Below are 21,349 nucleotides of genomic sequence, written 5' to 3'. Positions count from 1 at the left end.
CAGTGGGGAAGGGACCTAAAACCACAGTACATTAACTATGTATCAAAAGTATACCTCTGACTTACTTCAGATAAATTCATTGTAATGTGTTTTATACAATTCAGCAGCTGTTTTAATTATTTAAAACTGAACAAATTGCCACACTGGTGTTGCCAATCACCTCATATTTTTATGGATTTTATTTTTCAAATCCATTTTATACAGTTTCCTTATTTTCCTTTAGTTGTATAATACTCAAAGTAAAAAAAAATAAAAAAAAAACAACACACACACACATGCAAAAAAAAAAAAAAAAACCACAACAACAACAACTTCAGCAGTGTTCTTTAGCCTAAATAGATAAGGAAATGAGTACTATTCAACTTCTAAGAATCTGTCAAATGCTTTTTGTTTGTTTTTAGTGAAAGGAGGCACAGTATCTTCCTGTCCATCTTCCCAAGTGCTGGGACCACGGGATTCCTCTGTTTTTCATTTCATTTGTTTAATTTTTGCTGTTTTTGCTTTTTATTCTGTAGCCCTGACTGGCCTAATACTTGCTATGTAGCTCTGCTTGTCTTGAGCTGTGGCTATCCTCCTGCCTCAGCTCAAAACTGGGATTACAGGTAAGCAACTGTAATGTAAGGATAATAACATCTTCCTTTGTGGCTCTGTTACAAATTAAGCGTACCTGAATAAAGGCAGATGTCTGGACATGTTCAACACAATTGCCATCAGGTGACACATACTGATAACCAGGGATCTAAAAAAGAAGGAAAGTATAACTATTAGAAGTTATACATTTTTACAAATCTGATGCCAAGAAAGCTTGTAATAAAATGTCAACATTAAAAACCGAAACATTGGGAAGGGTAGCACAGGCGTCTGTGTGAAACCTCAAGGCTAGATGGTAGATCCTGTCTCAGAAAAACAACACAAAACAAAAAAAACCAACAACGAAACAAAAACAAAAACCTGGAGACTGGATATTGGCTAGCAACTCTGAAAATTCCTAACTACAATAGTTTTTATTTAATAACTGTATCCCCTGTCCTTAGGCTTTACTGATAAACTGTAAGTGTAGGAAGTAACCACATTTAGATTTGTATCTTTGTCTTTTGATTTCATGAGACAGGGTTCTGTTTTGAAGCTCAAGCAACTGTAGCTAACTATGTGGCTGAGGCTGGTCTCAAATTTCTAATCCTCCTGCCTCAACCTCCCCAGTGCTGAAATTACAGGTGGATATCACCACACCTTACTTCTAATCCTGGTTGTATCAGTCAATCGGTCTGTTACCAACATCACCTACAATATATTTTTAAAAGTCAGCTTTTGAGGGCTGCCCTACTGCCTACAGAACACAGTAAACTGTGTTCATAGTCTTATCACCACCTAATATCAATCTCTAAGAAGAAAAGAGGGCTTTTCTGTTATTCATGTAGAAACCAATCAGAATTACACATGTAGTCATAACAGACATTCTGACAATCACTGTCTCATTTCTAAAACATTGGTAATAAAAATCGTAAAGTTAAAAAACAAACAAACAAACAAAAAAAACCCTTCATACTTTAAGGGGGCTGGGGATTTAGCTCAGTGGTAGAGCGCTTGCCTAGCAAGTGCAAGGTCCTGGGTTCGGTCCCCAGCTCCGAAAAAAAAAAAAAAAGGAAAAAAAAAATCGTAAAGTTTATTTGAATTTAGGGGCACTAATAGAGTACATGAGATGCTTGTAAAAAAAAAAAAATCTGGCAATCAAATACAAAATAAATATAATCTATCTATTTTCTATTGTGGCCCAAATCACCATCAAATGCAAAATCATTCCATCTGAGCTCTAACCTAGAGGTTAGCTTTGGCAATACTCAGGATCACTTGTCACTCAACTTGGTGGGCCAATAGATTTGAGACTTACTTCCTCACACTTCCATGGCACTCTGCCATGGTATTTCAAACCAACATATTTCTTCATGTCACACTTCTTAAGAAAAATTAGAATAATCTTAATAGTTTAAAATTTAAATATATAAAGCTTTCTAAATTATTAAATGGAAAACAATTCTTAAATTTTAAACAATATCCTTATTTTCTTTAACATATTTTAGTTGAGACTATCAAACACTCCCTTGGCAACAAGTAATTTTTAAAATTACCTTTTTGTAAGTCAAAAAAAAAAAACCTTTAAATGGTAATTTTTCTAAGACAGAAGCAAAACCTTGCTGTTGATGCTATTGAAATCTAAGACCCGAAAGAAACTATGTTTAAAAAACGAAACAGTAAAATCCTTGAGGTCAAGCGTCAGCAGTTAACTACACTATTGTCCCATGTTTCCCTATTTATAAATTAAGATATTACTATTTCAAGTGTTTCTTTTAAAAGTAAGTCTAAAAGAACTTAGTGATGTGCATAAAATGTAAAATGAAATAACACCCGAGAGGCTCAGGAAGCAAACTTTTTAACAGCATACCCAATTCTATCTTCTGTGAGACACTACTTGTCCTAACAGTCTTTTACACTGTGTGAAAAGAACTAAGAGCTGTCTATTGTAGACACACAGACGGGGAAAGCACGTCTCATGAAGATAACAAAGCAAATTCTTACAGGTAGGTAAATGTGTGTTGTAGGGGACAAGACAGAGCTCCCTGAGTTTGAACTTAGGTAACCTTTAATCAATCTGTCTAAATGAAACCTAAATCACTTAAGAGCAAAGTAGAGCGAGATCAAAGATCAACTATTTACTGTTCCCAGGAGTGTTTAAATGATCGCTTTACTATTTCTCCTTTACACTGTTCTGTGACACCTGTGAGATAGTCAATACTACATTTACACAGAACAAGGTTTGAGGAAAATTCCATAGATGTTAAAGCACATCTATGTCCACTGAACCATAACTGCAATGAATGAGAGTACTGTTACATGCACATACTACATTTCTCAATGTGGAAATCACATTGGAAACTTAAGTGACATTTATACTAAAATATTTATCAAAATTATGACTTACTTTTTCAGTTTAGAAATTTAAATGTCTATCTGCATCACTCCCCAAACAAATTTTACTTGTCAAAACAAACAAACAAACCAATAGTTCCCATATAAAAACTAAAGAAATTGTTTTTAAATAATAAAGATATTAAAAATATGTGCCTGAACAGGAATGTAAAACTGATTCTGGGTTTGCAAATGGTCCATAGTCGCACAAGGTTTGTGTTGAAGTTTGGATGAAGACCGCTCTGATTTTATTCCGTCTTGTAAGTAGCCCTCCTGCTCCACTTTTCTTCTCATGGTAGAATTCCAATGATTTTTGATAGAATTATCAGTCCTAAGAAATGAAAGTATATAATTTTAAAAAAGGGAAAGAATCCTACAAATTTTAGCACTAATTTGCACAAAATATATAAGACATATTTTTTACGATTGGGAAAATTGAGTATTTAGAAGGTTCCTGGTGTCGCAGAGGTAAACTCTCAGTGAAAGCACAGCAACAGAGAAGAAAGACCAAAAACAAAGAAGTAAATAAGATCACCACTGGGTTGTGGGTAGCTAAGAGGATGAGAAGTGAGTATGTGAGTTTGGTTAGGTAGGTAGTCCAGGAGGACCTTGAGATGACAGTGAAGCCACGAGATCTCAAAGACATGGCAGGACAAGAACAGAAAAAAAGGCAGGTGAAGGATCATCAGCCTGAAGGTAACAAACAGATAAGGGAACTCAAGACTAGTCTGGACAACATACTAATAGCCTGTCTCAAAAACAACAACAACAACAACAACATCAAAAACCAGAAGAAAGAGCCTCTGGATAAAAGGCATACCAAGTACAAAGGCCTTGCAACAGGAAAAGGAAAAAAAAAACTATCAAAAAACAAAAAAAAAATCAAGCTAGAGATATAGCTCAGGGGTAAAATGCTTGTCTAGTGGTCTATCATGAGTGAGGCGCTGGTTCAATCCTCAATTCCAGTAAGAAAAGAAAGAAAGGAAAAAAGGAAAACTACAAATTACAGATTTCAAGTATTCTTTACTATTTCTCAGAATATTATATTTTTAGAAAATTAGTTCGTCAGCTCCCTTTTAACCTAAGGTTCTTTTTTAAAAGATAAACCTAGAGCTATTCGTAGTATAAATTCCATTCTGTATAAAATATCACTTACTAGAAACCCACTCTGTTAAAACACTAAGCTGGATTCTACACAGAGTAAAAAGGTGCATAAAATACTGAATATATCAGAAGTTCACAGCCCAGAAGTTCACTGCCTTTTTTTCTGTTCTTGTCCTACCATGTCTTTGAGATCTCGTGGCTTCCCTGTCATCTCAAGGTCCTCCTGGACTACCTACCTAACCAAACTCACATACTCACTTCTCATCCTCTTAGCTACCCACAACCCAGTGGTGATCTTATTTATTTCTTTGTTCTTGGTCTTTCTTCTCTGTTGCTGTGCTTTCACTGAGAGTTTACCTCTGCGTAAACTTGGACAAAAGAAATATAATACTGCATCTTAAATTCCTATAAAACAAAGACATTAATGTTTCCTTTACATATTTCCAAAGTATACAAAGGTCAAGCAGGAATGCATAGAAAAGCATATTAGTTACCGTGAAGTACTACATAGAGATTACAGCTATGAAGCATGAGGAGATATGTTCTCAGAGAGAGATCAGATTGCCTGAGAAAAGATCTGCAGTACCAGTGACTGACAAAGTATCTGAACGATACAATCTACCATTTTATTGTACAAATTATCATATTCTTTACTACAAAATTACTAAGCACATCAATCGTAAGGCAGTAAGGGTCATGTTGAAGCACAGAAACGTATGTGAGCACCTTCCAGGAAGTAACTTCGCAATCTCGGCCCAACGGTTTCCCAGCCGCTTGTGCGCTTCGTATATGATCCTGTCTTCTTCCTCTGTCCAAGAAGACTTCTTTACCTCGGGGTTCAGGTGATTGTGCCATCTTTCTCTGCACTGCTTGCCTATTCTTCCTTTTAAATGTTTTGCAATTAAAGACCACCTTTTTGGCCCATATTTCTGAACTAATTCAATAACCTAAGAAACAGAAGCAAAGGTTGAGAAAACATTACTGTGAAAGAATTTTAAAATGTAACTCAAGCATGTCAAGGTTGGTTCATCACAGAACATTTTGGTTTTTCTTTTTTCCAAGTACAAGGTCCTAGGTTTGATCTGAAGCACCTCAGTAACAACAACAAAAGGAGAAAAAACTCCAAATTAAGAATTCCATTTAAAATAAATGCATTAAATTTCAGCTATAACTATAATTCACAAAAGGTAATATCAATAATAGGTAATCCTTTAGCACTCAGCAAGTTCAAAAATCAATTCCCAACGCATCAAAAAATTCAAGGGGCTAATTACTCATGTTAAACCATTTTCATACAAGTTTAATTTGAAGTAACTAAAATTTTTTGAGATTTGTCTTTTCTACTCCTACATCTGGGGGGGGGGGACGTTTCAGCAAAAAGCCAAATAACTTCATTAGGATGCAGGAAAGATCTATAATTACTGACTTTTCATTTCCTCTTTTATCAAACTAAAAACAGTTTGTACATTTGTACTATATTTTGTTTGCTTTTAGTTTAACTAAAAACAGTTCATCTCCTCAGTCCACTTACTTCACTGCTACTTTGATCCACTGTCAAATATCATATGGAGCACAAAGAATCATTCTATATTGGTAGATTAATTAAATCTAACATATATCACTCTTTTCATAATATGTATCTCCTTGTCATAGTTTTAAAAATAAGATTTAAAGGTTAACTGTACAGCTGTAGTTACTGCTCTTCGGTTTTTCTTTTCCCAGTATAGGTGTATTTAATAAGTGTTCTACCATGCATTATATTCCCAGCCCTTTTCTTTTTTTTTTTTTAAGATTTGATTATTTATTATGCATAAGTATACTGTAGCTGTCCTCAGACACACCAGAAGAGGGCACCAGATCTCATTACAGATGGTTGTGAGCCACCATGTGGTTGCTGGGATTTGAACTCAGGACCTCTGGAAGAGCAGTCAATGCTCTTAACCACTGAGCCATCTCTCCAGCCCCCAGCCCTTTTCTTAATTTCTATTTTTAAACAGGGTCTCACTAAGTCACCCTGGTAGCTAGAATTATAGACAGTGCACCAGATCCAGCTATTAAATATCTTTTTAAAAGAGCTCACACTGTATTTTACTTAATTATTGCCATTTATTACTATTGTTTGCATACTTATGACCTGTAAGTATGAGCACAGACATATACAAACCATGGTGACTGTGTAGAAGACAGGACAACCTGCCCAGATCTTACATTTCAAAATTCATCATCGCCTATTAAGAAAAGTCATATCAGCCCCAAGGCACATGAAGTGACTTGGTTTGTTTGTTCTTATGGGTATTAGGATGATCTAATTCCACAGGCACATTAGCAATAGGCAAGCTAAGGGTATGAATTAAAGAGCAATTCCTAGTAGAGAGCAGATGCTTCTATTCTTCAACAACTTGTATTGCCCAAATAATTGTTTTTTATTATAAATCCTCTGGAAACATGATGTCTGGAAACAATGATATTTATTTAATCATGAGATTCGTTTAAGGTCAAGAGGAAATATTAACAGTGTTTTCCTTACATATCAGGTTAGTAAGTATGAAAATAAAATTAAAATTTATTTTTGGGGCATTCAACATTCAATTTTTATGCATATAACCTCCAAAGAACAGCTCACTGTTCAAACCTAAAGTGTGAGCTAAGGAAAATGGCTCAGTTAATAGAGTGCTTTTCTTGCAAGCATTTAGACCTGAGTTCCATACCCACAAACAGCATTTTTAAAAGCTGCCATAGTGGCATACACTTGCAATCTCAGCAACAGGGAGCGGGGCAGAAGGGCAGATCCACGATGCTCACAGGCCCACTCACCTACCCCTACTTGGCAAGCTGAAGGCCAATGGGAAACCCTATGTCATAAAAATAAACCCCAGAGGATACTCTCTTCAGAAACACCACCACCTAAAGTAGTCCTCCAGCCTCCTCATATATGTATGCAATATGTATGTCCACACCAACCCTAGCATACAGACATCACACATCACACATTAGCTGTGTTACCCATGCTAATAAGTCTAACCCATTGGTACAGTGAACATAAGGGATATGAACAAGGGGTAAGGAATGGCCCCATAGCACTTGCCATTAAACCCGATGACCTAATGATCCCTGCGACCCAATGGTGGGTGGAAGGAGAAAACTAGCTCCCACAAACTATCCTTTGACCTCCACATGTAAGCTGTGTCATAAGGATGCATAAACATACATGTCCCCAAACATACACACAAGTAAGTAACTTAAGAATTTTTCAAAAGAATATGAATATGTTACCCTCTGATCTTCTTCCTTCGTCCAAGGACCCTTTATCAATTCTGGATTTAAAACCTTCTGCCATCGATGTTGGCACTGAAAATCAGAACGATTCTGAAAAAATTTGGACAATTTTATTGTTGAATAAGTCTCTCCCAGGAAACAAATTAGCCCAAATTTACATGAACATGAACAAAATACAAATCAACAGCATATGCAATATCGAACTTCTACATGTAATGCTTATTTTACATGCCTAAAATTTCCAATTCTGTTCTTTCAATTAATCACAGGTGTAGACTGCAAATTAAAAACAATATATTTGGAATTAAGATATGTACCTCTATACTATCCTCATAATACAGCAAGCAGCAAAACATAGTTCATAAAAAATTAATTCAGAGTTGAGAAATAAATGAGGGGAATAAACTGTATGAAGCAGATACAAGACTTTAAACATAGCAGCTCAAATCTGTACAAGTTTAAATGAATCTTAAAGGTATCACTATGTTCCTTAAAGGCTCTATGTGGTAGTAAAAGTATATTTATAAATTATGCCTTTCAAATTATCAATAAAACATGAAACATTTTTATAGAAGATATACATTATACTTCAATTAAGTAGGTTAAAGGTTGAAATTTTAAAAAATGAACTGGAGATACAGCTCTGGAGTAGCGTTCCACTAGCATGCACAAGGCCCTAGGCTTAATCCCAGTAACACACACACACACAGACACACACAGACACACATAGACAGACACACACACACAGACACACACACATAGACACACATAGACACACACACAGACACACAGACAGACACACACACACAGACACAGACACACACAGATAGACACACATACAGACACACAGACACACACACACACAAAGACAGTGACAGAGAGACAGAGAGAGAATGAAACAACTTAAATTCCAAAAGTGATAAATGAAGCCTTATTTTAATACGTCTATGACTAAGTTCTACAAAGTATTGCTAAGATAACAATAAATAATACACACCTATTTTGTTAACCAACTTACAACTTATAAAACTATCTGATCATATGCAAGACTATAGATCATCTAAAAACATAATTGACGCAGAGAAACATCATGTCTATTAATGCCACCAGACTTAACTTTATTTAGTTTGAACTGCTTCATTATGGCTTCTATATATCAATGCTAATCCATTTAAAGCTACTACTTTCCTCAAAACAACTTTCACATAACCTTGTATCAATACCAGTTTAAATCTAGTACACAACTTCCAATTTAGTTTGCTTTTACGGAATATCTGCTAAATGTCAGGAACTGTGCCAACCTTCTTTATATTTGTAATTCTCACGATACTATAGAAGCAAGTAGCTGCAGGTCAACGAAGTATTCTCTAAACTAACAGAGCTGACATTTGAATATAATTTAGACTAACTCTATAATCTATTTTCTCAGTTTTTAGGTTACACTGAGAGATACTATGATCATGTGAAAAACACAACAAACAAACAAACCAGAGGCAACCTTGTTTGTGAAACCAAAGAAATAATACTGAAATTTAAAATATAGGCAAATTACCTAACAACTCACAACGCTCTAGGAAACAAATGAATACATGCAGAAGTACTTTCATATTTTATAAAATTACATGCCAATAGTATGTGAATACTGGTGATGAACAAGCATAATGTAAAGTAATAAATACGTAGGTAGCTAGGTGTGATACTTCACAACCTTAATCCCATCACTCAGGACAAGGCAAGCAGATGTCTATGAGTTTTAGGCAGCCTGATTCACATAGTGACTTATAGGCTACCAAAAGCTACATAGTAAGATTTCATCTCAAAAAAAGAAAGACAGATAGACAGAACCAATAAAAATACTCAAAAGCATATGCATTAGATGGTAAACCTAACTATTTTTCTTATTCATTAGCTGTCAAAATGTTTTAATAGTAAAATTCTCTCAGAATATTTTCGCATAAATCACAGTTGAGGATATAGATCAGTAGTGCTTACTTGAGTTTGCAAGGCCCTAGGTTCAATTTCCAACATACAAAAATTAAAATAAAATAAATCCACTTATCACAAATATTTGTGAAGGTCTACCAAAAGTTAATGCCACTTTTGTTTTAATAATAAAAGTTTTTTTAGGCCCCTGGATAAATTCTTTACAAGTTAAGCAGCCATTATCCAAAATTTTTGAGGCTAAAGTTGTTACAGATTTCAGTCTGAAGATTTGGAAATATGTACATATACATAAAATGATATATCTTGGGGATGGAACAGAAGTCTATAGATGAAACTCATTTATGTTTTGTATCAACCTTATACACATAATCGAGTAATAGTAACATTTTAGCGTACCTGGCACTTTTACTGTGATGTACATTCTACTGTGGCTCTACATCAGTACTCAAACAGTTGTAGATTTTGAAGCATTTTTGATTTCAGATTTTGGGATTTAAGGTACTCAACTTGTATTAGAAAATTACTTTCTAAACCACTAGCAAACAACTACAAAACATACCAGAAAATAATTTAACCAGATGTTTTAAGGAATAAAAACCTAAATTATACAGACACATTTCTGAAAAATAGAATATATAAACTAATGCCTTAAATAAAGACATGTTGCTACAAAAATACAACTTGACACTTCACTTACTTGAAGATGACTAGCAATTAGAGTCCAATCATCAGTTCCATGTTGTTCAACCAACTTCTTTAACTTGTCATCCTATTGGAGGCATAAAAGTTAGAAATCTTTCCTCTGTCCCTAGTATGTAGATTCTCACCCTCTTAAGTCATACTTGGTACTCATTTGGGGAAGAATCAAAGTCTATTACACAAATTCCTCCATTATTATACTGCTTCAGTCAATCCAAAATCAAACTATTGTTCATATCATTGATTTTTCAAAAAAAAAGAATGCACGACTAAGTTAACAATTTTCCTCACATTGTTTTTATAATTCCCTTTATAACTATAATATTATTAATTGATAAATATAAGACTAGTAATCTTGCCAGGCAACTACCTCATCTCTGGTCCATTTTACTCTGTTCCAGAGTTTTTTCAGTCCTTTTTGTTGAGGTACTTCATAATCATGATCAGCATACTGAAGGTCATCGTCCTCATCCTCACTACAAAAGAATATAATATGTAAGTGAAAGAATTTTATTTAAATTATTTAATTAAAGCACTGAGTCTGTGTACGCAGACATGACTAAAGAGGCTACTCAGAATAAAGAATTCAGTCTCAATATTAATCAGAATATATAAAATTAAGTCCTAAAGGGGAAGATGGAATATATGTGAAATAAAAGCAAAAAGAGACTATTTGGGAAAAGGAAGGGGACCTGTGAAAAAAGATGAGTAAAGGCAACTGGGGGAAGACAAATCAGCAAGCTACAGGTTCAGTGAGAAACACTGACTCCAAAACGAAGTTGGATTTCAAGTTCAGAATCTGAATTATATGGGGTTTAAAAAAAAGAAAAAAGGAATATAGGAAGGAAAGGAGGAAGGAAGGAAGGAAAGAAAGAAGAAGGGAAGGAAGGAAGGGACATTTTTAAAGAATGAAGCCTCCATGATAATGATTTAGATGAAAATAACTCTCTAACATTTATTTAAAACTTTTTAAGTACCAAAGATTGTGAAAGTCTATAAAATGTCCCTCTTAAAACTTCACAACAGAGGCTGAAGAGATCGTTTTAGAGGTTAAACACACTTGCCTGGATTGGGTTCCCAGCACCCACACAGTGGCTTACAACTGACTATTCCAGAGACCTGACACCCTTTTCTGACCTCCCAGGCACATAAATGGTGCACATATATACATGCAAGTGAACATTCATACTCAAAATATTTTTTTAAAAACCTTGTAAGGCATGATGGCACAGGTCTTTTAACCCAGCACCCGTGAAGCAGAAGCAGCTGGATCTCTGTTTGAGGCTAGCCTGGTCTAAGCAGGAAGTTCCAGACAAGGTGTAGCTATAGAGTGAGACCCTATCTAAAAAAATTTTAAATAAACTATTGAAAGAAAACAAACTTCCCAACTATAAGAGAGGGACATTACTGCTATTTGCCATTTCCAAAAGTTAAAAAACTTGGACTTAGAAGGTAACTGCTTCCCAAAGTCGCACCAAATATGGCATGGCTGACTTCTAAAGTTCACTATTCAACCACTTTAATAAAGAGAACACATTTAAAAACTGCAGAAAGCATACTAAGAAATGAAGTTACCAAAGACTAACCTCAAGCGCATTCTGAAATGAGAACAAGGGTAAGTTGTAACTGTGTAACCCTAAGCATACTAACTTCTCACCACTGTAAGATGAATATATTACCTACCTTTTTTTTTTTTTTCAGAGCTGGGGATCGAACCCAGGGCCTTGCTCTTGCTAGGCAAGTGCTCTACCGCTGAGCTAAATCCCCAACCCCTATTACCTACCTTTAAGAAAACAATTCAGCATTATGTAAATAGACAGTCTAATAGTATTCAAAATTATTTCTGCCTTACTAAATTTGGCTCCTAAAAATCCTTTCAAATCCCAAATATCAAATCTGAAGATTTGGCCATACTTAGTGCAATATACAAATGACTTTTAATATCTAAATGCAATATACAAATTCAATCTTACAAAATCAAGCTCTAGATTTTATACATACATACATACATACATACATACATACATACATACATACATACATATAGGAACCCCTAATTTCCTGACTTATCAAATCCATTTGATCAAAATTCTTCATATTGTGCAGACAAAACATCAAACTCCTCTAGTCTCTTAGCTATAATGCCCATATTATAACAATAATTTGCTAGACCTTAATATTGTGGTCAAACTATGCCTCAAACCAACACACGGGTTAAAAGAAAATACCTATTTAGCAGCCAACATCAACTATCATAAATATGGAATTAACCAAGAACACACAATAGCAAGGAGATGCTTCAAGGTTTAATGATTTCAAATAAAAGGACACTCTTAACATGATAAAGCGCCATGCTGTAGTTTACAGATTACCTGCTCTTTCCTACCTTATGTCAATCATTAAGATTATCTTAATTCACTTGCCAACCTTCCAATCAAAGAGGAAGCTCAATGGTGTAAAGACCAAGGTTACTATGTTCATCTCCCAAAACCAAGGATACCTGCCATTCAAATATTTGTAAGATCAATGAATGACTTTCCCTATTCTTCCTCCTCTTCTAACTGCTTTATACTCCAATATTTGTGGTATTCAATTTCAACCTATCCAAAATTTCTGCCTTCCTCAATACCAATGTGATCTCAAAGTACATACAAGAAAGAAAAGACAAAACAAAACAAACAAAAACAGTGGTTCTTAAACTGGGGGTTGTGACTCCCTCCAGGTCACATATCAGATATTTACATTACAATTCACAACAGTAGCAAAATTACAGTTATGAAGTAGCAATAAAATAATTTTACGTTTTGGGAGGGGTCACCATAACATGAAGCATGTATCAAAGGGTTGCAGCATTAGAAAGATTGAGAACCACAGCTATAGGAGGGAGAAGTCTTTTTTTTTTGTTGTTGTTAAAATCCAAATATATCTCCAAGTGGTAGAAATTAAGAAGCAGAACCTGCTGAAACAAACTTAAGGGTGATTCAGTACACAAGAGTTCACAGGAATATCTACAATCTGACTTAACCTTTCCTAGAAATGCCCTAACATTACCACTTCCTGACACTCCCACTCCCTCCCCAAAAGAAAAAACACAGCCAGACGTGCGTCTCACAAGTTCTTTGTCCTTACTCTCCTCTGGTCCCAAGAGTTTCACAGCACATTCAAAACTATTTTTAACTAGGTTATATCTATGCCAAAACAAATTTTAATTTAGGAATATGCCTGTATAGATCTTTAATAATCAAATATACCTACACCACATTTTATCTCTGCAAAATCCACCTTAAGGATGTTATCAAAATATTTTAAGAATATGAGTTACAAATTTGTTACTTTAATCAAAAAGACTAGTCACAAGGAATAATTTTTCTAAAACTTTGTTCACTTTAAAATCTTAATCTGTTGACTGTATACAATGTGAGAAATTTCCTTTTCTACATGAGGTTGTATTCTGCTTTGCACTTACCATGGTTATCGGTTTCAGAGGGTTAACTATACAATCCACTGCACGTTCAGGAAGCTGGGTTGAGTGGGTGAGGGTAAGCACAGGGAACATTAAAGTAGAATCTTACACTCATCTCTACCACTGGGACTTCCTAACATTTAACTAACCTTTTCATTTTGGCACAAACTTTTTGTTCATGGACGTCTTTTTTTTTTTTTTTTTTTTTTTTTTGGAGCTGGGGACCGAACCCAGGGCCTTGCGCTTCCTAGGCAAGCGCTCCACCACTGAGCTAAATCCCCAACCCCCATGGACGTCTTTTGTTTTGATGTTTACATTCAGGGATGCACATTGACCGCAGACAAGCTAGACTATGAAGCTAGGTCTTTAGTCCTACATTATTTCCATATACACTTGATTGCTGAAAATATGAGACAATTTCTAGGAATGTAACAAAGAAACCTAGAAATGAATCGATTCCACTAAATGTAACAAGAAGATGCCTAAGGATGCTTATGATTCACTAAAGAGAAGGGGAAGGGACCAGGCCAACAAGATGATCCAGACACAGCTGGGCAGGCCTGACAACCTAAGTTTTGATCTTTAGGACCCACATTGGGGAAGGAGAGAACTGACTCCTCAGAACTGTTCTTTGGCTCCAGCACATGCATATATACACACAGACATACACAAGTATACACATACACAGCTATAAAAAACTTAAGGGAATAGGATTAATCTTCATGTCTAACCTTGCCAAAGTTCCGCTTTCACTATTTAACAATGAAATTATTCTACCACTCAACAGTAGTAGTTAGAAACTACCAAGACAGATCTAATCATTTTTCAATGTTTTACAGCATTTGGGAGCATTTTGTATTGCAAAAATCAGTGCTAATAACATGTAATGATTTAATAAATTTGAACTTTCTACTAATATAGTTAAATAAATGACATATTTCTACTCTAACATAATTAATCTAGAGAAGAGCAGAAGTAATAGAACATTACTAATTACAAATCAAAAGCTCACCAATCTGGTGCTTGGTTTCCACAATCATTGTTACTGTTCTTGTTTAAGTCAAGAAAAATAATTCTTTCTTTTCAAGTTGGTGTTGCTGGCTTAGTTGTTTTCTTTTGGGTTTGTTTGGTTTTCAAACAATATATGACTATTTCAAGGTAGCCTTAAATTCACTATGTAAGCTGGCTGCCCTTGAACTAATAAACTCCCTTCCTGTCTCCCAACAGCTAGTATTACAGATGTGCACCACCACACCTGACCAGAAAAATGTTAATTCTATAAATTCATAAGACCCAAGCAAATTGTTTTCAATGAAAACTGTTCTATGGGTAAATAAAGTAGTAAAGATGATTATGAAACAACAAAAATATCTGTAACATATTAGGGTACTATAAGCTAATAGGATATGATAGTCATGATTTTACTTGGTTATCAATACACAAATTACCCTTGGTTTTTAAGATAAAACATTTGGAAAAATTACAGATTAACAGACAACCTAATAAAGATGAATTAAACAAAGAAAAAAATATAATTTATTTAAAAAGTTACTTTTAGTCTGAAATCAGAGAAATCAAAAATTTCTAGTAAAACTGCCTCAACTCGATCACATTTTTAATCCAAATTTCCTTAACTCTCAAATATTTATCATAATAAAAATATATAAGGCTCGTCATAGGGCTTATATCTGTAATTCCAATACTTAGGAGGCTAAGTCTAGAAGATTTTTCACAAATTCAAGTCCAGCCCAGGCTACACAGTGAGACACTGAATTTAAGACTATCCAGTAGGGAGACACTGCACTCAACTTATGAGCATTTACCAAGTTGATTTAACAAAGTGAAATCAGGCCACCCAGTGGTTCATATGGTGTACTGCATATAGTGAATATTGGCTTCCACCCCTAGACTGCAAACTAACATTATCAGAGAAAGACAAAGTTTGACTTCAGATAATCAGGACTACTAATATTACAAACACTGAGAGAAATACTTAAAGAAATCTATGTAATTATCCATAAACAAAAACAATTCTTTTAGAGAATGTATGTTTTTAAACAAAACAGGATGGTCACAGAAGTCCTCAAAAATTTGGACTAAAACTATAAGCTACCTTACAGACTAAAAAGTCCAAATCCCTTAAATTAACAAATAAAAACTGAAACAGATTTTATCTGCTTTCCCAAAATAATATTACTAGTTAAAGACACAGCTGGCTAAAAAAATCCTTTCTTATAGTTTTGTATTCATTCACTTCCACTCATGTTACTGGAAACAACAGTGAAATTGCTACACACGCGCGTGCGTGCGCGCGCATATTAAGGAAAAAGCTTGCTATGTAGAACCTAGTTTTCATCTTATCGATTTAATTTAATTATTGATCATCTTAAGTACAAATATCTTAACCTGTACCTAGTTAAGTAAGCTTTGCAGCATCAGAATGATTGTGAACTTATTTTTTAAGGGTTTAATTGGCCTTTAAAAACTAAACTAGGGCAGGAAAGATGACTCAGCAGGTGTTTGCTGCCAAGCCTGTTAACCTGGGTTTGATCCTCAGGACAACCGTGGCAGGAGAGAACTAATTCCAGATAACTGTCCTTTCAGCTTTCATACCCTGGTAAAACTGCATGTATGCAGGCACACATGCATTCATGAATGAGCACACACATACCAGAAAAAGATTTTTTTTTTCTTTTTTTTCCGGAGCTGGGGACAGAACCCAGGGCCTTGTGCTTGCTAGGCAAGCGCTCTACCACTGAGCTAAATCCCCAACCCCCAGAAAAAGATTTTTTAAAAGTTTAAGTATGAAATAACACTATACCTATTTTTACATAAAATATTTAAAAATCAAATTCATGGTATTAATAGATATCTTAATATAGGAATTAGCTGTAAATTGTATCATTTATTAAAACCCCTATTAAATTCTAAAACTATTTTAAGTCACAATACTATATAACCTTTTTCTACATGCAAATCTTAGTGACAAACTCTACAGCTATTAAAAAACTAAAAAGAACCAACATCGTCAGTTGTTTCCTATTTAGGGTAAACATTTTCTGCTCTTAGGATGTTTTGTTTTTTCTCAGATAATAGAAAAAAGGTCTACTATATTTGTGCCTACATCCTTATGCAAAACATTGCATCCACATTAGTGTTTGTATGCTGAGATCTTTGTTTCTCTATTATATATTGAACTTGTATACACTAAGACTCTCAAAGAGAGCCCATTTAATAAGGTATTTCACCCTCAAACATTTCACATTCTATTATCTTCTAATACGTGAATCATATTTAAATATACAAGAAGTTTAACAGCACATGGAACTCACTGAAGAGAACCCAAAAAAACAGACCAGAAATGGTGATCTCTCCCCACACCCTCTATCTATACACTCCCATAGAAATGTAGTTTCCCTGCAGCACAATATTCTAGACATGTAACTTTTTACACCATTCTATATTACCTCAATTAACTTACACATCTGGCAAGAAATAAAAGTCAACAGTATAATTAATGTTTAGCAGTCAAACTCACAGTACTGTTAATAAAATAACTTACTATAAGCAATTGTTAAATCATTTCTTAGCCTACTATTAGGAAACAAGATCAACTGTGACATGAAATGGCAAAAAAAACAAAACCTGAGAGAATCTGACATTCATATATCAGTCTCTAGCAATAGCTTTTAACTAAATGATGATGACAGCATTAGCCAAGTTTCAAGTGAGATGAACAATGATTCTAAGTAGCTAACTGTGCATTCACTTGTTACTTTGCAACATTTAAAAGCATTGTTAGACTTCAAAATTCCAAAAGCCTAAAGCAGTATTCCAGCAATCTTATTTTTAAATGTGCATGTTTTCTGAAGATGGGAATGTTAGGTCTTTGAAGTTGTGTGTAGATCAGCAGTTTCTTACCTGTGTGGTCCTGTTTCCATCCCCCCAAAGATATGTGCCACCGTCTGTAGACAGTTTTGGTTGTCCCGACTGTAGGAAAAAGGGCTACTGTCTTCTACTGAGTAGAGACAAAGGTGCTGCTAAAAAACCCTACAACTACCTAATCCAAAATGATAACAGGACCAAGATAGGGTGCCTGTGTGCACACATGCACACTTTTTCCACTTCAATGTTCAATCTATTCTGCAGCCACTACACATAAAGTAATTATGTCATAACTAAATTTATGTTGATAGCTGCAGAACCAACCTACATACAGAAGATGCTTAATAAATTAATAAAGCCATGTATTCTATGCATAGTTATTTTAAATCAAAATCTGCATTGGATGACTCCCAGTACTAAATTTCAGCTCAGGAAATAAAACTCTTAAGATTTTGAGGCTATGTTTCTAGATAAATGAAAGTATTTGGAAATTCTGCCAAATGCTTTTCAGGTTTCCTTATTACTGAGAAAACTGAAAATCCAGACAGTAGATTTTTGTCATCCGATTATGCTACACAATTTAGGAGTAGCTATTAGAATAGCATAAAATAAAAGTTAGGTGCATACACATCTTTCAACAAAAGCAAATCTTTCAACAACAACAATAACATTGTGTCCTACTTAATACAACACAGATACAATCAGAATCAAACATGAATACTTGAGATACAAAGTAACTCAAACACATTGGTTTAGGATCAAGTTTACTCGATGGTAACAACGTAACAATGTCCTCATAAGATAATAAGGGGGAAAAAATCTCAGAACAGCAGTGTGCACATGGGAGATTTAACAGGTTCCCTTCTCAAGATTTCACAGAAATGTCCGCCCAGGTTTGTTTGTCATGGAGATCCAAAGGAGGATTTTGATTTGGCACCGTAAGTCAGAGGAGAAAACCCCATTTCAAATCATCCAGGCAAACACAACTACTTCCCCTGGCGTGGCATATCCCCTGGCAGTGCACAAACTTACTTGGCAAGAAACCTCCCTGTAAGTGGCTGTGAGAAGTTAGGAGTCTGGGCGTGAGCTGTGGGAGAGTCCGTCAAAGCAGCAACCTGAGCATTTGTTAGAGTCCTCCATACAGCAGTCTAATAATGATGGAGTCTAATAATGATGGATGCGCTCCGGCCAGCGCGGCCGAATCGGGTGTGGGACACCGAATAGAAAAACCTATGCCCAGGCCCGAGAGGGCCTGAATGGGGACCAGCAGGAAAGGACAGAGAGCAAGAGCCGAGACAGGGCCGCTAGGCCGGGGCCGAGGGGATGGCACCCACCTGCGCGACCTCTTCGCCATCCTTCAAGTACCGCATAGGCGCGGGCTGGGCGGGGACGCGGGTCAGCCTCCTCCAGCCTGGGGCGAGTGCGCCCTCTCCGAGACCCACCCGCCGCTTACCCCGCTCCTTCCCTCAGGTGGCCGAGAGAGCGGAACGCAGGCCCCGACAGGTCAGGGCCAGGCGGGACTGAGGGACAGAGGGGCGGACCAAGACCCGCTGCTCCTAGCCGCGGCCCGGCCCGGCCAGGGATGCCCTGGACATGTCAGGAGCCGTGCTCCCGCCCTCCGCCCGCCCCTCCCGCCGCCTCCGCCTCCGCCTTGGAGCTGCCGGCCCTGCGCGGCTCCGTCACGGGCGCCGACCCCCGCCCTCTCCCCGCAGCGAGCAGCTCTGCAGCACTCGCAGCCTCCTGCAGGGTTTTGTCCGCACCGCCGAATCTCGCGCCCAGCCTCCCTCAAGAGCCGCCGTTTGAATCTGCGCACGCGGCCCCGAACCTCATTGGCTGGGGCGGCCGCGCGCAGGGGGGCGGGGGCGGGGCGGCGAGCGCGCGCGCGGCGGAGGGCGGGGTCGGCGGGGCTAGAAGCCAGGACTGGAACTCGCGGGAGTCCGGGAGCGCCGCGGAGCCAGGGGGTGGGGAGGCGAAGGCGCGAGGCCGGTTCACGGGCCGAGGTGACAGGACCCGGAACGCTGTGTGAGCCAGCCGCACGGCAGTGGGGCGCGCGGAGGTTGCTGGGAAGGCGAGTTTCTGCGCTCCGGGGAGTGAGCCGGAAGAAGAGCCGGGCCGACCCAGCCGCTGCCACCTCGGGAGGAGTGTGGAGCGTGCCTCTGGGGCGGGGACAGTCCGGGTTCTGGGCAGGGGAAGACCTCGCGGGTGCTGGTTCGCGCGCCGTGAGCCTCGCCACTTAGGGGCGCGGTCTTCTACTTAACCTTCTAGCCAAGGCCGTTATTTTTTTAAGCATGTGTGAGTTAGTTCTACGCAGAAATGACAAGGAAATTGGCCAAGTCCCTTGTTTTCCCCAAAGATGAATAACAGTGTGACAAGGGTGACGTTGTTATCTAGAGGCTTGCGTGGAACGGGAATGGGTTGGTAGTGCTCAAGAAGCTCAACCTCGTACTCCATCTACAAAGGGGGCGGGATGCTCTGCGTGGCGGAGGAGCCCAGAGTCGGGGAGGTGCGCCTCAATGCTGGGATAACTGGAATCTTGCGTAGGGGAAGGAGCTTCTTACAGTTGCAACTTCTCTTAACAATTAGAATTACACGGTTAAAGAAGCAAGCAAGGAGATTATTAACTACAGTAATGATTAGACACGACGAGGAGCCCAAATTTGCAAGGCACCATGCTCTACTGCATAGAATGCTGAACCACAGATTAATATTATAACAAACTGACATTTTTGCTATTTTGAAACTGTACGCATCGTCTTTTGCAAATCAGAGACAGATACAGGTGCAGATACAAATCAAGATGAGCTTGCAATTCGTTACAATCAGGTAGACACACGCTCTCTTTTTTAAAAGAACTTCCTTTTTCTCAAGATAGATTTTGGGAAGGAAAAGCGCTTCTAAATTATTTTCTGGGTTCCATAGTAACTTCTACAGAGAGACTAATTTAGATATTAATATTTTGAGACAGGTGTTGTTATGTTACCCCAGTCTGACCTCGAACTCACTGGACTTACTTCATGATCTACCTCAGCTTCCCCAGGGCTAGATGATAGAATGCTCCTCCTAGTCTTCAAATGGGTATACATTATTCCACTTTTATTCTAACAGGGAGCAAAACTATGATATGCTTAGGTTATAATCAGCTTTGTACAACCAAACTACCTTTTTAAAAGTTGAAAGTAAATGAGTCAGATTTTTAAGTAAAATTTATTCTCAATGTTTTATATAAGGAAACATTCTCCCAAAGATAATATTACTTTTGTATGCTACTGTATAATTTATGTTTAAGAAATCTAAAAAATACAAAATTATTTAAATCTTAAAAGAAATATGAAGTAGGAAATTAAAATAGTTTACAGCCATTTACATACAATAGCTCAAATGTATCAAACAGATTTGAGAGTTTTCTTTAAAACTAAAACATTTAGGGCTGAGTTCAGATCTCCAGGACCTATGTAAGGCAAGATCAAGGAACATGCATTTCTCCATGTTTTAGAAACAATCACTTAAAAAAAAAAAAAGGGCTGGAGAGATGGCTCAGTGGTTAAGAGCACCCGACTGCTCTTCCAGAGGTCGTGAGTTCAAATCCCAGCAACCACATGGTGGCTCACAACCATCTGTAAAGAGATCTGATGCCCTCTTCTGGTGTGTCTGAAGACAGCTACAGTGTACTTATATATAATAAATGAATAAATCTTAAAAAAAAAAAGACTTCCTTTTTCTCAAAGAGAAAAGCACTTTTAAATTATTCTTTTCTGGGTAACTTGGTAACTTCTAAAGATGGAGACTAATTTAGAAATTAATATTTGGGCTGGAGGGATGGCTCAGTAGTTAAGAGCACTGACTGCTCTTCCAGAGGTCCTGAGTTTAATTCCCAGCAACCACATGGTGACTCACAACCATCTGTAATGGGATCCGATGCCCTCTTCTGGTGTATCTGAAGACAGCTACAGTGTACTTATTTAAATAGATAAATTTTTAGACATTAGAAAATAGAAATTAATATTTTTTGAGATA

General features: G+C 37.0%; 1 protein-coding gene across 4 annotated transcripts in view; it reads right to left on the bottom strand.

Annotated features, from left to right (window-relative positions):
• The window catches only part of Mybl1 (MYB proto-oncogene like 1), a 35,315-nt gene extending 16,255 nt beyond the window's left edge, over positions 1 to 19,060 (bottom strand). For 3 of the 4 annotated variants that reach the window (NM_001436635.1, NM_001436636.1, NM_001436634.1), the window contains 7 exon segments: positions 668 to 739; positions 3,121 to 3,295; positions 4,795 to 5,015; positions 7,342 to 7,434; positions 9,986 to 10,057; positions 10,358 to 10,463; positions 18,670 to 19,060. In NM_001436635.1, the coding sequence (NP_001423564.1) occupies positions 668 to 739; positions 3,121 to 3,295; positions 4,795 to 5,015; positions 7,342 to 7,434; positions 9,986 to 10,057; positions 10,358 to 10,463; positions 18,670 to 18,689 (759 nt within the window). In that variant the 5' untranslated portion in view covers positions 18,690 to 19,060. 4 annotated transcript variants of the gene reach the window in all.
• Between the last annotated feature and the right edge of the window lie 2,289 nt (positions 19,061 to 21,349).

This window comes from Rattus norvegicus, chromosome 5 (genome assembly GCF_021556685.1).
Source record: "Rattus norvegicus strain SHRSP/BbbUtx chromosome 5, alternate assembly SHRSP_T2T, whole genome shotgun sequence".
NCBI classification, from domain to species: Eukaryota; Metazoa; Chordata; class Mammalia; order Rodentia; family Muridae; genus Rattus; species Rattus norvegicus.
This window is presented reverse-complemented; position numbering and strand designations above follow the sequence as displayed.